The sequence below is a fragment of the Bactrocera dorsalis genome, chromosome 5, assembly GCF_023373825.1.
Source record: "Bactrocera dorsalis isolate Fly_Bdor chromosome 5, ASM2337382v1, whole genome shotgun sequence".
Lineage (NCBI taxonomy): Eukaryota > Metazoa > Arthropoda > Insecta > Diptera > Tephritidae > Bactrocera > Bactrocera dorsalis.
The window spans coordinates 5,331,956-5,352,265 of NC_064307.1; the positions used below are offsets into that span (position 1 = coordinate 5,331,956).

The 20,310-nt window shown below is 35.3% G+C and overlaps 3 protein-coding genes across 5 annotated transcripts; 1 reads left to right on the forward strand and 2 right to left on the reverse strand.

Moving 5' to 3' along the window:
* Window positions 1-206: 206 nt before the first annotated feature.
* On the reverse strand, window positions 207-5,387 carry LOC105226464 (DIS3-like exonuclease 2). The gene is made up of 4 exons (XM_011205342.4): window positions 3,811-5,387; window positions 2,289-3,711; window positions 1,518-1,637; window positions 207-1,443 (listed from the first exon to the last, which is right to left on the reverse strand). The coding sequence occupies exons 1-4, from the start codon at window positions 5,189-5,191 to the stop codon at window positions 780-782; spliced, it is 3,588 nt and encodes a 1,195-aa protein (XP_011203644.2). The 5' UTR covers window positions 5,192-5,387; the 3' UTR covers window positions 207-779.
* Window positions 5,388-6,163: 776 nt separating this feature from the next.
* LOC105226461 (ATPase family AAA domain-containing protein 5) lies at window positions 6,164-11,363 on the forward strand. Of its 3 annotated transcripts, none has more exons than XM_011205335.4 (5): window positions 6,164-6,344; window positions 6,428-7,395; window positions 7,458-9,138; window positions 9,206-10,497; window positions 10,737-11,363. In XM_011205335.4, exons 2-5 carry the CDS (start codon window positions 6,527-6,529, stop codon window positions 10,996-10,998), a joined length of 4,104 nt encoding a protein of 1,367 aa, XP_011203637.2. In that variant the 5' UTR covers window positions 6,164-6,344; window positions 6,428-6,526; the 3' UTR covers window positions 10,999-11,363. The 3 variants fall into 3 exon arrangements, with proteins under 3 accessions (XP_011203637.2, XP_049314514.1, XP_049314515.1); XM_049458557.1 differs by having other exon boundaries at window positions 6,568-7,395; XM_049458558.1 differs by having other exon boundaries at window positions 6,681-7,395.
* LOC105226462 (cytochrome b5) lies at window positions 11,194-15,682 on the reverse strand. Its single transcript, XM_011205338.4, has 3 exons — window positions 13,651-15,682; window positions 12,732-12,863; window positions 11,194-11,651 (listed from the first exon to the last, which is right to left on the reverse strand). The coding sequence occupies exons 1-3, from the start codon at window positions 13,762-13,764 to the stop codon at window positions 11,526-11,528; spliced, it is 372 nt and encodes a 123-aa protein (XP_011203640.2). The 5' UTR covers window positions 13,765-15,682; the 3' UTR covers window positions 11,194-11,525.
* Between the last annotated feature and the right edge of the window lie 4,628 nt (window positions 15,683-20,310).

Below are 20,310 nucleotides of genomic sequence, written 5' to 3' on the forward strand. Positions count from 1 at the left end.
TCACCAGCGGACAAAAAAAGTCCAAAATGACTTGCTGCGAGTGAAAAGAAATAAGAAAATCCACAAGCTAATTTTTTCTGACTTAAAATGAGATTGGTAGTGGACGAATTTTTCGCGAATATTTGCCTTGAAATTGTATGATTTTTCACATGCCCCCCCGAACAAACTGTTCAATTAACCGAAATAAACTAATGAAAGATATAAACTACCATTTTTTTGGTTCTTTTATTTCAGCTTCTCAAATAGCAATTGTTTGTAAATAACCGTTAAACTATATAAAATAGCTTAAAATATAAATACATGCATTTATGCTTTCATATTGTTCTATTATAGCAAGATCACATACCAAATATTTTTTCACTTAAACAATATATGATTTTTGGTCATTATGAGCATATTTTCGGAAAATGTTTGTGCGTATGCTTCGCATTCGTCTAAAACTCGTAGCTCTATTTAATTCCACAGGAAATTCGTTTAAAAAAGTTCGATTTCTTTTAGGTTCATATATGTATTTACATAAGAGTTTGTCTTTAAATGAAATTTGTACTTTTAAAGTGAGTTAAAGAAATAGAACACAATATCGTCACTATCAAGATGAGCTAATGAGGTATATTTTAAGTAAATTAATCATAAATCCGTTTTACGTACAATTACAAGCAATACTTAAATTTAATTAAATAAATTCCATTAGGATAACAGAAATCGTTTTAGAAACAAACTATTATGTATGTATGTATGTGAGTTATCTAAAATTATCGTCTTTTTAAAAATGGACTTGTTTAAACGCGTTTGTCATTCTTCTTCGTGTTGTTACCATTTTGCTTTGGCTTCGATTTTGCGTTTGCCGATGTTGTCCGTGGTTGTTGTTGTGGCGACTGGTTTTCATCCAATTCTTGCTTTGAGCGCTGCGATGTATTTCGCTGTTTACGCACGCCACTATTTTCACTCGTAGAATTACTTGCACTACCAGTTGATTGTTGTTTCTTCTTTGACAACTCTATGCTGTTGATTTGCCGTTGCTTAGGATCCGGAGAGACGAAGAAGCCACAAACTTTATCATCCCAAATTACTAGCTTCACATCGATGGTGGAGAACAATTGCAACTTTAATGGTGGAGTCTTTGAATTGCGCTCGGCAATGAGCACATAAGCCGGGGCGTTTGAGGTGTCCACCAGCACTTTTTGCATTTTAAAATTAATGCTGATCGAGTGGCCAGTTTCAATAGTTACCACATTCAACAGATGTTGGAAAATTTCTGTTACAACAGCACGCATGGTAATTGATTGTTTTTCCTTAATATAGCGTTTAAAGAAAAGATTTATGGATTCGTCTCCGGCATTTTTAGCATTGTACTTTTGGTCATTACAAATTTTGGCAAGCATATGCAATTCGTCAGGGCTACGTTTGGGTGGTGGACAGTAGTCTAAGGCAGCAGCTAGGACCCTGAAATAAAATTTGAATCAAAGATAAATGACAAATGCATTAAAATAATTAGTAATCGCATTTCAATACCATACCTGTGAACTAGAATATCCGGGTAGCGTCGTATAGGACTTGTGAAATGCGTATAAATAGGTATGGAAAGAGCATAATGCCATAGGTCAGCCTCTTCTGATTTACCTTCACTACAGAAGTACCTTATAAATGAATAAAAAAACAATTTAATAAAATTGAAAAAAGATTAATAAATAAAAAAAAAATTTAATTGAAAAAAAAAAAAATTTCAAAAAATTAAAAAAAGTTAATAAAAAAAATTAAAAAAAGTTAATAAAAAAAAATTTAAAAAAAGTTAATAAAAAAACATTAAAAAAAAAGTTAATAAAAAAAAAATTTTTTTTTTTAATGAATAAATTAAAAAAAAAAGTTAATAAAAAAAAATATTTTTTTTTTTTTAAATGAATAAATTAACAAAAAGAAATATTAAATTAAAAAAAAAAAACATTATAAATTTGAAAAAAATTAAAAAATTTAAGAAATTTAGAAAAAAAAAAATATAATTTAACCCGAATTGCATTTCTAATTACACTTTTTTTTAACTTTCAATTTCTTTCTTCTATAATGTATGTAAATAGGTAAGGAAAGATTATAATGTCATAGGTCAGTCTCTTCCGATTAACCTTCACCACACAAGTACCTAATAAACAATTGAAAAATATTTAATAAATTAAAAAAATAATAATTTAAAAAAATAATTTATAATTAAAAAAAATATATATGTATATTTCAAAATAAAATTAATAAAAAGAAATCAATTTGAAAAAATAATCATAGATAAAATGTACACTTACTTAGCGCGTGCCATTGGTTTCGTGAGCAATGCACTTAGACAAGCGTCCATTGCTTCGGGATCTTTTGCCTCGCGGCATAGTTTCTGCATGCTGGCGTACACAGCCTTTGAGCTAGAGCAATCGAACTCCATACCTAAGCTGAGTAATTTTTCACGCAAGTTCTTCATCGATTTCGAAAGTGGGGGACCGTGATTACGTAATATGGATATGTCAGGGAATCGATCATATATGAACCGCGCGACTGATTGATTCGCCAACAACATAAATTCTTCAATCAGAAAGTTCGCCTCTTGGCGACTATCCAACTCATAGCTTAAAGCTTCTCCGGTTATGGGATCTAAATTGAAGCGTATTTTCGGATTATTGATTGATAATGCACCACCATCAAAACGCTTCTGGCGTAATATTTCAGCAATCGTATTTAAAATTTTTATACGTGGACATATGTCATTAACGGTGAAGCCATTGCAAATCGTGGGAAAATCGTCTATGCCAAAATCTTCGTTCGGATTGTCGATCACTTTTTGCGCGTGTTCATAGGCTAGTTGGACGCATGAATTGATAATTGTGCGCGTAAAACGCGGTTGACCAATGATTTCACCATGATTATTTATACGCCAAAAAACGGAAAACGCAAATTTATCTTCGCCTGGCAGTAGTGAGCACTTAAAGCACAATGTTTTAGGCAGCATGTGAATAACTTCGTTTACCAAATATATTGATGTAGCACGTTCTTTGACAATATTATCCAACTCACTGTCTTCTTGTAGGTAATGAGATACATCGGAGATATGAACACCGATTTCATATATGTCGTCGTTCAAAATCTCTACGGAGACAGCATCGTCCAGATCACGGGCTGTAAGCGGATCAATTGTGAAAACACATTTTTCTCGCAAATCTTCCCGAAAACGTAAGTCAGCTGCGCTAATAGGTGGGTCTGGCTGCGCATACAGGTCATTGAAATGCTGCTCAAATGGTTTTATATTCTTCAATCCATTATGTAGTAGAATGGCTTTCAATTCAGCTTCTACATTACCAACTTTACCAACAGGTTGTAGCAATTCGCCAATGCAATGCCCATTAATGTCCGTTTCAATAACTCGCACCAAATAAAGCAAACCACAGACATCATCTTGATTTTCTGTTGTTATGTGCGAAGAACATGTGCTTACTGGAATGTAAACCATTGGTACACGCATGTCGTGTGGTTTTAGTTTGTAATAACTTATCTCATCATTCAATTTCATGGAATTTTTGAAAGAAATAGTTCCAACAATTTCACGTAATGGCGTTTGTTTTACGATAGATATCACAAACGATTTCGGGCAATTATCTGGGACGGCAATGGCGGAAGCATCCATTTCTGCATCGTTTTCTGAATCAGGGGATTCCGTATCTTCGAACGGATCCTCGTCATCAGCTACAAAAGGGAATCAGATAAACAAATTTACCATGATAACTTACAAGATAACTATATTTAAAGAAAATAAAAAAATTAAATTAAAAAAGATATATATACCTAAAGAAATTGAAGTTTCCTTGCCACCAGTTACTGACGCTCCTTCGACTTCCGTTTTTCTTCCTTCCTTAGCTACTGTGTCGACTGGTGAAGAAGTTGGCGTAGCTCCTACACCCATATTCATCACGAAGGCGCGCACTATGTCTCCCTCAAAGGCATAGCGTCTAGCTACTGGCAACAATATTATACCGTCACGTTCGGTACCTTCTCGGTCCGTGGACATTGTAATAAAAGATTGACGGTTATTCTTACGATTAATTCGTATTTCTTCCTCAACTATACGTCCTATTCCCGCTTGCACTAACGTTTGAGCATACGATTCTAAATCATCAAAAGTTCCTTTGAATTCCAACTCATCCGCCTTTTTCTTTTGTTCTGGGCCGAAATATTCGGATACAATATTATTCAAATATTTGCTTAAAGATTCTATCTCGCTTTTCTGATTTTTCGAGTCTTTGGTTAGCTTATTTTTACGTTTACGTTGACTACGTTTTCGGCTAGATTTCTGTACGCTAGCGTTGTCATTTACAGAAGTTGTGTCTTTTTGTGATGTTGTTGTACTGGCATTAGAGACCTCTGATTCTTTTCTTTGTTTGGCAGTCAGCAATGGTTGTGCATTTCTACTAGTAGACGCAGATATTTCACTTGCTGTAAAAAGCTTTATTTGCCGAAGCTTAGGATTACGATGCGCAAGTGTTAAAACGCGCTCCTTAAGTTGTGGATTTTTAATAGTTAATTGATTTAGTAACTCATGCAGGCCTTCAACTTGCTCTTGTAGATCTCCTACTTTCTCTTGCAATTGCTTGCGTGACGAGTACTGAGCTTGTACTTGGGCAGTTTTTAATTTTCGATTATTTTCATTTGCTGAAATTGTCGCTATACTGTTATTTAGTGAGTTAGTAATGTTGGCTTGTAATGATTTCATTGCTTGTTCTGCTAACGTGTCATTAATTTGAGAAACTTCCGATATATTTGAAACAGCTATAGCATGCTGTTGCAATTTATTACGGTGGATCCCCAATTTATCACGAAGGTTTTTTGTTTTTTCCTGAAGAGTGGCGATTTTTTTAGATAAACCTGGTTTTTTTACAGTTTTGTTGCTTGAACTGACTGTATTCGTTTTCTCAGAATCGCAAGATAGCGGTATATTATCGCATTTCACCTGTGGCATTATTGGCGCCTCTTCCTCCTTGCATTTATTTGAACATTCATCTTTTAACTTTTCCCGTGAGGTCGTGATAATTGCTGCATCTTTTTGCTCTTTGCCAACGCCATTATTTGCAATGATACCTTCAAAGTTATGGTCACACTTCTCATCCACTGTAATATTTTCGTCGTTTTCCTTCTGTGTTTCCACCTCTTCTACACAATCCTTATCCATTTTTGTTTACTTAAACACACTTGCAATTTTTATATGAATTTTACAGATTATATATTACTGTTTTCAAATAATGAAAAGAAATTCGGAGACTCTAAGTAAATTTACACAATATGTATGTTTCCAATGTTTTCACCAAATGGACTTGTTTGCTTTTATTTTTTTCTTTTTAACTTTTTGACGTTTTTCCTCGAATTGTGAAATGAAAGCTTCCAATAGCGGTTTAAATAAATGTAACGCCGTCAAAATAAAAAATCTTTCAGTCATCTATTTTCGGTGGCCAAACTAATAGGGGTATTCTCTTGCTCTTGCAAAGCCCTTGCACGGTGCAAGAATTGCGTATATTTCCTCCTGGAGCACCAGCACAACAACAAACACACGCAGAGAATTTTTTGCAATTGCTGTAAAATATGTCAGACCAAAACCCATGTATATTTGCGTGCAATGTCACGCAAAAATATAATTGCAACCCTGTTGTAGTTGCCATTTTACATAAAGTCATATGTTGACGTTAAATTGTTGAGGAAGGTAAGTTTTAAATAGATTTTATAATTTTTATATTTAAATTACAAAGATTTGTTACAGTTTTGTTTGTTAAAAATGTAAGCAGAAGGTGCGCCAATTCACAATAACCATGCACAATAGTCATTTACAATAAATTTAACGAATCAGCCGTTCATATATCACAAGATACTGCAATGGGTGCTCTCGTGCCCTTGTACATATATTTCGGTACAGTATTTTTGCTATCTGCAATCTTGCAAGAGCAAGAGAATACCACTAATGTGTGATCGGAATGCAAATCTGTGCAATATAAACAACCATATACATTTTTATACTATACCATTTCTATGTTTTGGGTTTTATAGCAAATTTAAAAATTGCCACGCGAATTATTCATAGTGTAAATAGGGCAGCACCTTTCGGATAGGGTATGTTCAACCTATGTTTATTATATTGCGCGCCAATTTCCATCATTTGTCATAAACTGCCAACGGATGCATAGAGTAATGTGATTTTCTAAATTATTTCGGAATTTTTAAGCTCGTGCTAAATATTAATAAAACAAAAATTGCAGATGTAATTCAATCAATAATTGTTAACGGGAAAACTAGTGTAAAAGCTTTGATGAAGGCGTGTGGCTGACCTTTTTCTGGTTAGTAGGATTTGTCAATGCGATAGCAAAGTTTATAAATTATATTTTTATTTGCATAAACCCGCATATTGATGTGCAATTAGATTCACTTAATCTCGCTTCCTGCTTTATTAGTTATTTCCTAAGTAAAAGGCTTCCAATTTATATGCTTGACTTAGTTTTTGATAAAAAAAGTGTAAGAAATGACTGCTTTAAATACAAATGTGGTAAATAATTTTATTAGTGTTACTGAAAGCAGTAATGAATCTATATTAGTTTCCGCTGATAACCAAAATGGTGAACGTTCTGTTGTGAGTGAAGGCACTTCTGAAAGCGTTTCTAAATTTATTTTAAAAGCGCCTCGTCCGGACTCAAAACTCATTCTACAAAATATGGAAGAAGTGTTGAATTCCGTAAAAAAGAAACATCGACAAAAACACAGAAGAAAAAGAGAACAGAAAAAACTTGCACAAATGGAAGCAGCAGCTGTAGCTGTGGCAACTGCAGAATTAGACAAAGTGGCTGAAGATGAACAAAAGGTTGTCAAATCAAGCGGTAAAAATATATCTAAACCTGCCAAAGAACAGGGCAAGCGCTCAAAAACAAAACCATTACAGGAGAAAACCGTTCAGGAAAACGGACAGGGAGGCTCTCCCGATTGTGCTCTAAGGAAAAAATCTCTAGATAATAAAAGTCCATTAAAGAATTCTTCTATAAATGGAGATATACTACGTCACTTTCAACGAACTCCCAAGAAAAATCAGCAGACCACTGATAATTTAGGAAACAAGTCGGATGGAAAAGTGGTTGTTAGTGAGCCATCAACTGGCCTAATTCAGCAAAAAGCAATGAATGCCTTTGAGGTTATGATGAATGCCAGAAATAAAGTAATCGGCTCAAACACACCTGGAAAAGAGACCTCACCAACCACAAGCCAAGAATCAGCTGTCAACACCAAACGTAAGTTGATTCTTCAGGAGTGGGCCGACAAAAAGGGTGGCATAAAGCGTAAATTGGATGAAGAAGCACGAGCTGCATATGTTGATCAACAATTGGAGAACCGTGCGAAGCGGTGAGTTTGTAATAATAAATATAAATGTGCACATTGATATTTACTTTTTATTGTCTATGAAGGTTCAAACAGATGCTTGTAAATGGTGCTTCGCCTAAAAAGGATAATAGCTTCCCAAGTCAAACAGCAAGTGATAAAATGAAAACAAAAAGAGGTGATTCGATGGGTGCTACCACAAAACAGGATAAAGATAAAGCTAAGCGCAGGAAGCGAACAATATTGCGACCTGATTCGACTGATTCAGTCGATGAGCGAATAGAAAATGCAAAAACGGACTCGGAAACAGAAGAATTTTTATCTAAACTTAATTCCCCCACCAAAAAACGAGACAGCCTTTTGGGATATTTTCCGAAAAAAGAGTCGCCGAAAGAGCTAGCTGCTAAAACTTCAAAAGGTTGTTTAGCAAAAGACAAAGGAAACTCTAAAACTGAAACGCCAAAGTCACGCAACCGGCGAGGTAGGAAAAATAGTGCCGAAACAATTGTTACATCTACTACACCTGTGATAGAAAGCAGTGTCGAGGCAGTACAACCTAATAAGGGAGAATTGGGAATTGAAAACACACCTAGTAGTAGACCAAAACGTTCTTGTGCGGGAAAAGCTCGTTACGATTACGACTTAGAAAAAAGTCCGACTAAACTTTCTTCGGCTAAGAAATGTGTTTCGGCTTCGAGAAAGTGTGAAACAGCAATAGATGTAGAAATAATAAATTTAGACGATAGTAATATGTCAACGCCAGAAAAGTCGAAGAAATTGGCCCCACTTTTCGTACGTTCACTACCGAAACCTAGCCCAGATCCAGTTGCACTAAAAGCGAAGCACGATTTCCTTATGTCAGGTGTGCCAGAGAAAATGCGCATAGAAATGGAAAAGCAAAAGCAATACGAACAAAATTATGAAGAGGTGCTGGACTATTTTCCTCGAATTTGTCATGTTCAACAGTTAAATGCCGACGAGGCGTTATTTTTACAAAATAAAATACAATTTACTATGAAATTAAACTTTTATGAGATCGATTTGGAGCTGAGCACAATTGTCGAAACAGAAATTAAGAAAAAATCGAATACATATAAGCGTAGATCTCGGAACAATTCTGGCAGCACAAAACAATTTATAATTAACAAAAAACGACCACCTCCATTTGAAGCAATATTGCCAACACTTGAAAATAAAAGGTCAATAATAAAATTGTGGAAGTCGCAATTCGATCGGTTTCCCACATTTAAATGTTACAATCAAATGCGCGAAAAATATCGATATTTTAGTGCTTTGGACTCAGCACAGGATATGGAGCAAGTGAGCGAATCGTTTGTGGTGACCCGTCGAACGCGTCGAAATTTAGAACCAACAGGTGCTACTTCTGATCAAGACGAAGTGAAACCGCCTCCATCTGCACCCAATGGTGAACTTTTATTCACTGAAAAGTATAAACCCATGCTCGTTGAACAGGTGCTCGTAAATCTCGTGCCCGTAACACAATTGCGGGACTTTCTTTCTACTTGGGCCAATGGTAGTGGCGGAAGTGCTCGTAATTCGCAATCAATTGATGATTCATTTGATGTGTCTAATGACTCAAACTCCAGTCTCAGCAATGCAACCGGCAATGCTGTGGTACTTCTGGGTCCGGTATCAAGTGGTAAAACCAATGCAGTTTACGCGCTTGCAAATGATATGAATTTCAATGTGCTCGAAATAAATGCTGGCATGAAGCGAACTGGAAAACGTTTGATACAAGAGCTGCAGGTTAGTAATATCTCCATAATATATGTATATGAATAATTAATATTGAAAGCAATGCCATTATTTTTAGGAAGCAACACAATCACACCAAATTCGTAAAGACTCAACGCCCACACAAAGTTCTAGTAAAGCTCAGAAAAACTTACTCCGCATGTCACTAAATGGGAAAAAGCTAATGAAACAAAATTCTCAGAGTCACATTGATTCTGATAGCAATGCTGGCTGCACTGGAGATATGAATCAAAATTCGCGAAAGTGTCTTATTCTTATCGAGGATGCGGACGTGGTATTTGATCAACTAGACAGTGGTTTCACTGATGCCATTTACACATTGGCAGCTTGCTCAAAGCGACCTGTCATTGTCATGGCCACGAATCCCAATTGCCAGCACCTCCAACGGCTAATGAATCAGAACACAATATATTTTACGCCGCCGAATGCTCTGAATATATCCCGCTTCATGGCCGTGCTTTCACTGATAGAAAATTGTCCTATCAATTTGGATGACTTAGTTTCCCTGTATTTGTACAATAGAAAAGATCTGAGAAGAACGCTGCTTGAATTGCAGTTTTTCATTCAAAGTGGTGGTGATCGAACGAACATGGTTTTAGCACCTGCTGGTGATGTCAAAACTCCTACACATCAACATACACCACAAAAGGATGAGGCGGCCAAACGTGATTTGGGTTTTTTTGCATCGCCAACCAAACGAAGTCTATCAGTTGAAGAGAGCACGCAGCAGTCTCAGGAACCTGATGACCAACTTAGTAAAGACCGACTGAATAAGCAAGGGTGTACTAAAGAGAGTGATGTATACATTCATCGTTCAATGTTTGATTTTTTCACTGTCAATCAGAATGAAAAATGGCGCATACCGTTTCCTGTCGATTTCAGTTTACTACGTGTAAACTTAACGGATGTATTTCAGTGCTCACAGCGATTGCTATTACAAGAGGGCAATTCAATTCAGAAAGCCTCGAAACTCACTGATAATGATGGAGACAAAAACGTCCTAATTAAACGCAGAACACGTACACCAAAGAAGACTGCGCTTAACAGTTCACTAACCGATGCTGAAGTATGTCAACAGCATGAAACTAAGTCATCACTTGAAGTCATGTGTGATTTTTACGAAAGCATTTCCATAGGCGCTTTATTAGGCACGCACAATGCTGACATGTCGGATGACAGTAGAGGAGTTGGCCGAGGTTCCATTACCGGAAGAAGCGCCGATTTGAGTGTCGACCGGTTACAGCCACATCTCTCCGAAGAGATTGCGCATGAGATTGTTGAACAGGCGATAAAAGTGAATTTGGCAGCGAAACCGTGCCCCTACAATCTCTTCGATACGCCGACAGAACGGTGAGTTTTACAATTATAGTTTGAATTACGTAAATTAGAAAAGACACCACTAAAATTGATATATTTATTATAATTGACGCTCCAAAAGTGTATAAACTCTTTCTGATGATTCTTTATCCATTTTAGTGAAGTTGTTGGTAGTTTTGAGCAAATCTCTACGATTTTAGTGCAAATATCAATTTTGGAATTTCGAAAGATTTATAAAATATTACAATTATAAATATCTATTTCGCATTTAGACTCTCCCTATGTGACTACATGAATAGCACTGCGGTCAGTTCTCGTAGCCAGCGCACCCGCGCCTTAGATGTGGAACCGGCATTGCGCGCCATTTGTCGCAGTGAGAAGCAACGCGCCACGCATGAGCGGCGCTCAACTCGCTTCTATCATTACCTAAGGCACAGCGCAATCAATGTTTCCAATTTTTCAACAACTCCCTTTGATAATGCCTGTACAATCTTGCTAGATGCGGCGCCAGAGGACGGGGAAGCCCAGCTTTAATGTGTTGAAGACTGACGAGGAAGCTTAGTTTAAAATTTTCAAATGTTAATTGTAGGTATTGTATAGAATTTTACTAATCTCGGTATTCAGAAAAATTTTGCTTTTGCGTTATGAACAAATTGCAGTGGCACATTAGTAGAAATATCTTGAAATTGACAGCAGCAAAACTAGTATAAATATAATATAATTATTAAGTGTATTATAATGTGCATTTATTGGCATTTTACACTTATTAACTAAATACAATAAATTAATTTTTAACTTGTAACGTAAACTATTTTTAATTATATTATGTACATAAGTACGAATTCAAACAACATTATACAATGTAAGTGAATCTAATAAATAACAAATTTTTAAATTTACTCCTTTGTGTCTTCAATTCGCACATTTGCACCGCGCTCTGCTTGAATTCGTGCGATCCGAACGACATATATAAATGTTTCGCTATGAATATGACTTAGTATGAGTGAATTCAGTTTAATCACAGTCAGGTAAACTCTCCCAAATTGATCGCCTTTCTTAATTCAAAAACAAAAGAAAAATTTAATTCGTTTCTTTTCCGATTCGCAACAATTTTCTTGCGGTTGTTTCTGTTTCTCATTTAGACCAATGTCTGCGAATGTCGGCTGGGTGCTGAGTATTTGCATACCCTGAAAATGGAAATAAAAGTATGAAATTAGAAACAATTTTCAAATGTGTTTTCGTTATCAGGCATTGCTTATCGTTTTCTGTACATTTGTGCGCAAATATCTCAGACTTAACTATGCGAACTATGACTGTTTATTCTAATTAATTTCTAATCTGTAGTTGCATTCACAGCAACACCACTAATAATTTCAGTTAAAATAAGAAAAAACAGTTAACTTCGCCTTCAGAGAAGCTTTAATACCCTTTATAGCTGCTTCTATTATAGCAAAAAAGGGTATAAAAAGACCTTTATCTTGATTTCGAACGTTCAGTTTATATGACAGCTATATGCTATAGTGGCACGATCTGAACAATTTATTCAGAAGTTGTAGCGCTACCTACAACAATCCATGCTGAATTTCGTGAAAATATCTTGTGAAATAAAAAAGTTTTCCATACAAGGACCGTTCAGTCTGTATGCCAGCTATATGCTATGGTGATATTCGATAGCAGCTTCTTGCGGAGAAAAAGAACGTGTGTAATTTTCAAACCGATATCTCAAAAACTGAGAGACTAGTTCGCGCATACCTCACTTCTTCAATATGATTTTGTATGAGTATTTTCATTCATTGCAGCAACAACGAAAATTTAAGACTTTTATACATACTTATGTATGTATTTAGCGCAACAGGTTACTTGTGCTCGCGTACATATTCAAATTAAAAATATTGTAATTCTAGCTCACGTAACTTGATATTCAACACAGTACTGATAAATGATAGTATCTATGTAAATATGTACATATGTATGTATATCTGCAGCCGCTACAAATATTACAACTCTCAATGTTTGATAATAACTTCAATACTGTCTGTTTACAACCAAACAAACATATTTACACATATGTATGTATATATGTATGCATAATAATACAAGTAAACTGTCACTAGGCTACACTGTGCAAAGGTACGTTTAATTACCGCTATGTCCGTGTCTGAGTTGCGCAAACATTCACCGCTCTGGGGGAATTTCCGGAAATCAGCGAGTGTGCATAAATTGTCTTTTGATAAGCAAATACATGAATTCGATTTTAATTGTCTTACCTCTTTTCTAATCACGCCTATTTTGTACGACTTCATTTCCTTAATGGCATCGGAGGAATGACCAACTTGATTGAAGGCTTTCGTGGCGTCTTTACCCGCATATTCGAGTATGGACTCTGCACCACCCGGATGCTAGAAATAAATAAGATGCAATTGCAGATTAATCAAGTGATTCAAACACATATAAATTTTTTTCTAATTTTCAAAAAAAAAAAAGAAAATATTTCTCGTCATAACTGGGGATAAATTTTGAGTTATATTAAAGGTCTTTATTGCACGACCTAAACAAAGAATCTGTGATATTTATTCTTGAAGTACGCAAAACCGCTACTATGTTCTCTGGAAGCAGTAGAGATCCATATGACCTAACCTCAAAATATTATATTACAGTAACATAGCCACAGTCGGGTCTAGGTAACCGAAACAGACCGAATTTTTATTCGGCCAAGGACTGTTAAATCAGTACCATTCCTCGAAATTACTTCAGGAATGTTTTATGCCGCTGCAACAATAACAACAAAAATCACTTTCTCTATGCGAAGCCTTTAAAAATTGTAATTTTGAGTTAATTCTTAAATTACTTCGAAGTTGTGGAGAAAAAAATTAACTGCAATTCCTATATTTTGATTTTTGAAATCTAAAATTAAAAAAAAAACGAATTTTTTTGGGTTTTAGATAATTTTGATTTTTCACATCGAGAATTTTTGTTTTTAGATAATTTTCGAAAAATAATTAAGGTTATTTTTGAAGGTAATGTCTTCCAAGGCTACTGATATTACCTAATGTATCGGATTCCTCCTTAAAACCTTAATATAATTTAAACCTTTCTTTGTCTTATATTCAACTTTTGCTTCAAATTTAAACTGTATTTTTAAAATTTCACTTTTATTAAAGATTTCCACTTGCTGTATTTACATACTTCGTTTATGAACGTCGTCACGTCGTAGACGCTCTCTTTGTAAATAATCCACACGGGCTTGCCATCGCGACCGTTGTTCTGTGCCACCTCACTAACACTGTACTCCTGTGACATTTTGCTAAGATTACACCAACAACAACAGTAAAAAATAATAACTGTATTTTTTGCGAAATCGGATGGCAATTCCTCGAGTGTTGCACGTCTTGACGCGATCGGCTGCCCACATCAACTGACATCGAACCAATTTGAATGTAAAGTCTTTTATTTACATTCTTCAACAGGAGTTCCGCCAGCCACATTCGATGCCAATTAATACACATATTACTGTATATATGTACATATGTACATTCAAACATATTTCTGCATTTCGAAGCGATAAGGAGGTGTGCACGGCTGTTCGCTGAACTTATCATCAAAGCCTTTTCGATTTCATATATCGATGGTTATAGACAAGCACTTCGTTATATTCATACATATGCCCACATGTCTGTATGTATGTCTGTATATTTTTGTTATCTTCATTTTTACAAATTCAACCTTATTTAATCACACGTGAGTTCATAATAACTTACAGTTATATTGTAACATCGGCTGGTTCGTCCCAAAATAGCCGCTGGTTGTATTTCCCTACTGTCGGATTCTCCTTTTTTATTGCTTGCTTCCTTATCATTTTCATGTTTACCACAAACTTACGGTATGTCGAGATTCTTTCAGCAAAAGGGGGCGTTTCGGCGTTGACACTAATTTTTCTCCGAAAATATTTACTCATCATGATTCATGGTGATCATTTACCAATACCCAACGCAATTACGTAAGTGTTTTTGTAATCTGCGAAGCTCTTCCGCTCTTCTTGTTAAATACTCGAGTTCTATCTGCGATGCGATCTTCCAAGTTTTGTACCTGTTATGTAGCCCAAAGTTAAACGCTCAAAGTGGTTTCGCGATTTCTACTGTATCTTTCCATTACGCAAGACTTATGTGGGTTGGATCGCAGCCAAAAATGCCAAAGACATATTTGTCAACATGGCAAAACCTCTCATGAAACCCATCAGACGTTCGGTAACATCACAGAGAGACGGTCACTCAAGCATCTGGGATCAGAGTGTAGGCTAAGATAAGCTTAAGCTAAGACTTACCGATCTAAATGGGGTTAGATCTCGGAAATAACAGCCCTTGGCCAAAAGAAGTCCTGGTCAATTTTGGTGCGTAGAACCGGCTGGTTGGGAATTTGCCAGCTTCGTTCTGGATAATGTAGCGGGTTAAACTCCGACATATCTAATATGTGTCCTGTGTGCAATGAGTATACGCATAACGCTGGCCACCTCCTTGCATGCTTCACAAACCCTGCTCATCTGACACCTCTTTACCTTTGGTCCGCCCCGTCGAAACAGCATGTTCTTGGGCCGTTGAATGACGTCACCGACATCATAACGGAGATTAGGTACCCGTTTCAGGAACAACAAAAACAACAACAACATTGTGGAGACCAGAGAACTTTAAACAAACCATGTGTGTGGTTTGTGATAGAGAAGCTGTGATTTATTTTCTCATATTTTGGTTATTTTGGGTTAACTTCTTCGTCTCCGTCAACTTTCAGCGGTTTTAAATTACTTATTTCAAAAGCTGAGGCTTTTTAACCACGCACGTTCTGTTTCATCTGAAAGAACTACGGCTCGTCTATTTCGTACTTCCACTTTCAGCCATAAATGATTACTGTATTATATAAGTATGTACTAGGGCGCAACTGCGCAATTTTCTAGGCAGGTCCCCCGACAATAAATTCTACTTCCAATTGTTAAGTTACAAGTTAGTGGGCCAGTTCGGCGAGGGGCGGCAGGGATAAGTCTTAGCAGTCAGTGTTTGCTCGGCGTGTGTGTGAAAAGTGCATTTTCACTTAGATAACGGGATATTCGAAACATTGTTTATATTTATTTTCAGCACGTTCGCCTAATTCAGTCAGATTGCGATAGCCTGCATTAATTACTGTGTTATTCCGATAAGAATTACGTGACAGCGCGAGTGTAAATTAGCGAGTGACAAATGCTAATACGGGCTCAAATTCGTAAGTACATGCTGTACTCGTATTTATTTTGGACAGGCATATGGTGGACGTGTGACTTTGTGTGAAATGTTGACCAATGGCAATCGACGTGACTATCGTTTATTTGAAAAAGGTATTTTTAGGGAAATCCTATTGTTCAGTATTGTGCTTTCAAGTGCTTGTATTTCAAATTGTTATACCCTGAACAGGGGGACTCTGTCCGAGGTAGTTTTCTTCTTTTAATTGGAGACGTTTTTTACGTGACGAGCGTACAACCCTGAAGATGGTTCGTCTTCTCACATTAGCGCGGCTTCAAACGTATGTTCTTTGGCTACCCAGAGGACATTTGGTCTAAGATGTAAGAGGTTCGTTTCTGGCCACTCCCAAGTGAATGGCACTCAGAGAATTTTCCTCACTTGCGTGAACTCTTACACATGACTCCATCCTCCAAATTGAGCAGCAGAACTAAATAGAGACCGTACTATTTTCTATAATAGTGTACGCCAATAATATTGATATCATTGCCCTTAACAACCGCGCCGTTAGTTCTGCTTTCTCCAGAATAGATAAGGAAGTGAAGCAAACGGGTCTAGTAGTGAACGTGGGCAAGACGAAATATCTCCTGTCATCAAATAAACAGTCGTCGCCCTCGCAACTTGGCTGCTATGTCACTGTTGACAGTCATAACTTCAAAATCGTAGATATTTTCGACTATCTTGGAAGCAGTATAAACAAAACCAACGAAGAATAACTCTTGACAACAGCTGTCACTTCGGTCTAAGTGGGCAATTGAGAAGTAAATTCCTCTCTCGTCAAACAAAAACGAAACTCTATAAGTCACTCATTATTACAGTCCTGCTATAAGGTGCAGAAGCCTGGACGATGACCGCATCTGATGAGTCGACATTACGAGTTTTCGAGAGAAAGGTTTTGCCAGGTTTGCCACGAAGCTTGTAACATACAGAAGAAGTTGTACACCCTATACAATATTCGCTTGACGAGCTCAGTCGATTTAGCCATGTTCATCTGTCTGTCTGCATATAGGTGAATTTATCCCCATTGTTTTGAGTATCAATCTAAAAGTTTACAAACGTTATTTTCTCTCCAAAATGCTGCTCATTTCTCAAAATCGCCGATATCGGATCGTCATATAACTGTCATATGAACTGGTCGATGAAAATCAAGACTTTACATGAAAAGCCATGTTATTTGGAAATATCTTCACTAAATTTGGCATGGTTCATTGTCCAAGACAATGCTACAATCTCTGAATAGTATATTTTTCAGATCGAAGTTTATAGCCCACATTTTAGGCGACATGCAAACCGACCGATCAAAATTATGAAGAGATTTTTCTGTACTCCTTTATTCTGCCAGAAACTCACCTGTGAAGGGTATTCTTCGGAACAGCCGAAGTTGACGTTTTTTCTTATTTTTATTGATAACGCTATTTTTAATTCATAAACGTTTATTACAGTTAAATGTTTGTAGCCAAAGTTGTGATGGTCGCTCTATCGAGTCAATAACGTTCACTTGATCTTTTGATGATTATCACTATTAATAAGTATGTATAACAATAAACCAATAAAATTATTCGTTCGCCAGCCATCAACTGGTCGGATTCCTTGGATTGTGAGTTTTTGTTCTAAGCACTTCATCGGTTCTGCTTTCATTACATGAGCTGGTCTTCATTTTATCGTAAAAATACAGGATCCTTCACGCTTAAGTCAACTTTAAATATTTATCTGATGCATATTTAGCGGAGCCTTTTAGCTTCATCCTAGAAATGCACTCGAACTTCGTCCTTAATCTTCAGTTCACAATCTAAACACTTCATCGAAAGTTGAAGCCTGAACAAGTGCACTTTTTGCTAGCTTAAGTTCTAAGTGTCGGCTTGATGAATTGCATTTGCCAATTGTGGAACAGAAGTGTTCTGTTCTTTGTCTCTCAAGCACTTTTGCATAACTGCTTTAAATCGCTTAAGAATGAAACTCCAGCGGCATTAGTTGTACCATTAATATCATTTCAATTTATTTAATAATATTTATAATTTTTATATACTATATATGCATGTAATTATTTAATAATGAAATCTTATATTGCTATTACATATTTACAGATTACAGTTAATTTTGGAGCTTCACTCAACCACATTCAATTCACATGTACCGCTTCCCTCGCCTTCAACTTCCGTCAATTATTTGATTTTTATTTAATTTGAAATTTTCTTTGTCATCCGTGAGCCGCACAAGCGCCTTTTTATGCACATTAGGGTGTCTCTTCACGCAATTATTTGTTATTGTAAATTGAAGTAATATTTGTGCAGAGAAACAACCAACCAAAGCGTGTTTGAGAAATGTAAAAATAAGAAGTTAAACTGAAAAAATGTTGCTCCTATCGTGTTCTTCTGTCAAATATTGTTTCGGACACATTTTAATTTGATCTAAAGGCAAACAATTTTCATAAAACTCCAACGCACTCAAATAGTTGCTTTTACTTCAATCTACTAAGCGTTTAGCCTTATTTTATGAGACACCCCGCAGTACATACGAGTATATACAAATGTATGTATACTTGTGCACCGGCATGCTAACGGTCGCACAATTGTTGGCCATTGCATAAAAACTAAAGCTCTTTGCCACAATGCATTTATGAGTATTGTTTTTGTTCTTTTTGTTTTTGTTTGTAAAATATTTGGTTCCTAACCTAAGACAACAAAATAATTTCCCATTTCTTAATACATACTATAAATCGTATAAAATGTCAAAAATGTTTGCTTTTTATCATATTTTTTTGTTCGGAATCCGTTACTTAGTTTGTGTTGTTGGTATGACATACATATATTTGATATTTGATGATTAGATGAGTAGTTAATATGAGAATTGAGTATAGCATGAGTGCTTGTATGTTTGTATTGTATGGTGGTTAGTTGTAGTTATGGACGAGTGATGATGGTTAGCGATAAGATGTGACAAGTACGATGGAGGCAAGCAAAGGTGATTAGATTTATAAAAGAGCGAAGCCTTTGAAGGATTTACGAATGATTATGTATAGTATGTATGTAGTATGTATGTGGCGTATATGAATATTATTGATTGAATTAACTGGATTTACTATCGTTTAATGAATGTATTAAGTAATTGGATGTAGTATGTATGTATATATATTATTGCTATTTGAATAAAGGTCTTATATTTTTATAAGATTCCTTTGGTCACAAATATGAATGTTTGGCACTTGAAAGAGTGGTTTAGTTAATTAGCTTTCTTTTGTTTAATATGGTTTTTTAAAGTTAAATAAATGCGAAATTAACTTAAATGTAAATTAAGGATTAAAATAAAAACAAAAAATCAGAAGTGCTCAGTGCTACCTTATTTTTTGATTCTCTAGTTTTAACCCTTTTTAAACTAAATGCCATTTTGTTGAATCTGACAACGTGATACATTTTATTTTTTTATATAAAAGTAAGAAAAAAATAAAAAAAAAAATGTTTTATGTTTCAGTCACAGAAAAGACTAAAGAGGGCAGCAGTTTTTTTTTATCGTCTGTAACTCGAAAAATAATTAACTTTTTCCTTCTAAAACGATAAAACATTTAATACAGTGTTTTTTCTTTCGATTCTCAAAATTTGACACTAGGTGTGTCCTTAAAATGTCTCTTTGAAACAAATTTTATTTTCTAAAGCACTATTCAAAAGAAAAATGTTTTTTCTGACTAGCTGAAAGTGTTTTGAGACCAAACTACTTTTCCTGCAGTAAAATCGAGTAAAAACTTGTTTAATAAAATTTAACTTTAATTTTCTGTTGCTGGATATACTATATACATACATATGTACATATGCAAAAAAGTTAAAAAAAATAAATTTTCGAACAAAAATAATATAATCTAGTGCTTCTAGCTCTAAATACTTTTCAATTATTTTAAATTAAAATATTGAGCACAACTGAACTCAAATGCATTATTTTTCACAAAAAAAAGGATTGCTGAGGAAAAGTAAATAAATCAAAACAAAGGTATACTGTAACGTTTATATTGAAAATCAAAGTTGAATTACTTTAAATCGCCATAAATTGCTGTCTAATTCATTTGTATTTATTTTTAATTTTATTTTTATTTCTTGCATGAAGGTACTTAAGCTTATAGCGTACTAACACACTTAGATAAACGCTTGCTCATTTATGCATACAGTTTATTTAACTTCAATTGCGGCATTAATTCATTTATTTTTGTTTATTTTTTATTTGCTTATCTACGTTTATCTGCTTTTCAACGGCACTACTCAAATACATTTTTCATTTCCCCATAGATCTCCTCGAGTTAACAATTAATTTTCATACATACATGCGCGCTTTATAGCTGTCATCACACTCTCAAACATATGTACAAGCATCCATATCCATTTATACATATACATACGTGTATGTACTAATATTTTATATTGCATATAACTCGCTGCCAAGCAACAATAAGCGCCAACAACACTTTGTATTTACACAACCAAGAACTTTTCGATTTAGTATTTTTACTATTTTTAATAAATAAAAAACGAGAACATAAACCCTTTTTAGTTTATATACGCCTAAAAGTAGGCTAAATATAATGTGATGCGACGAAGGTTCG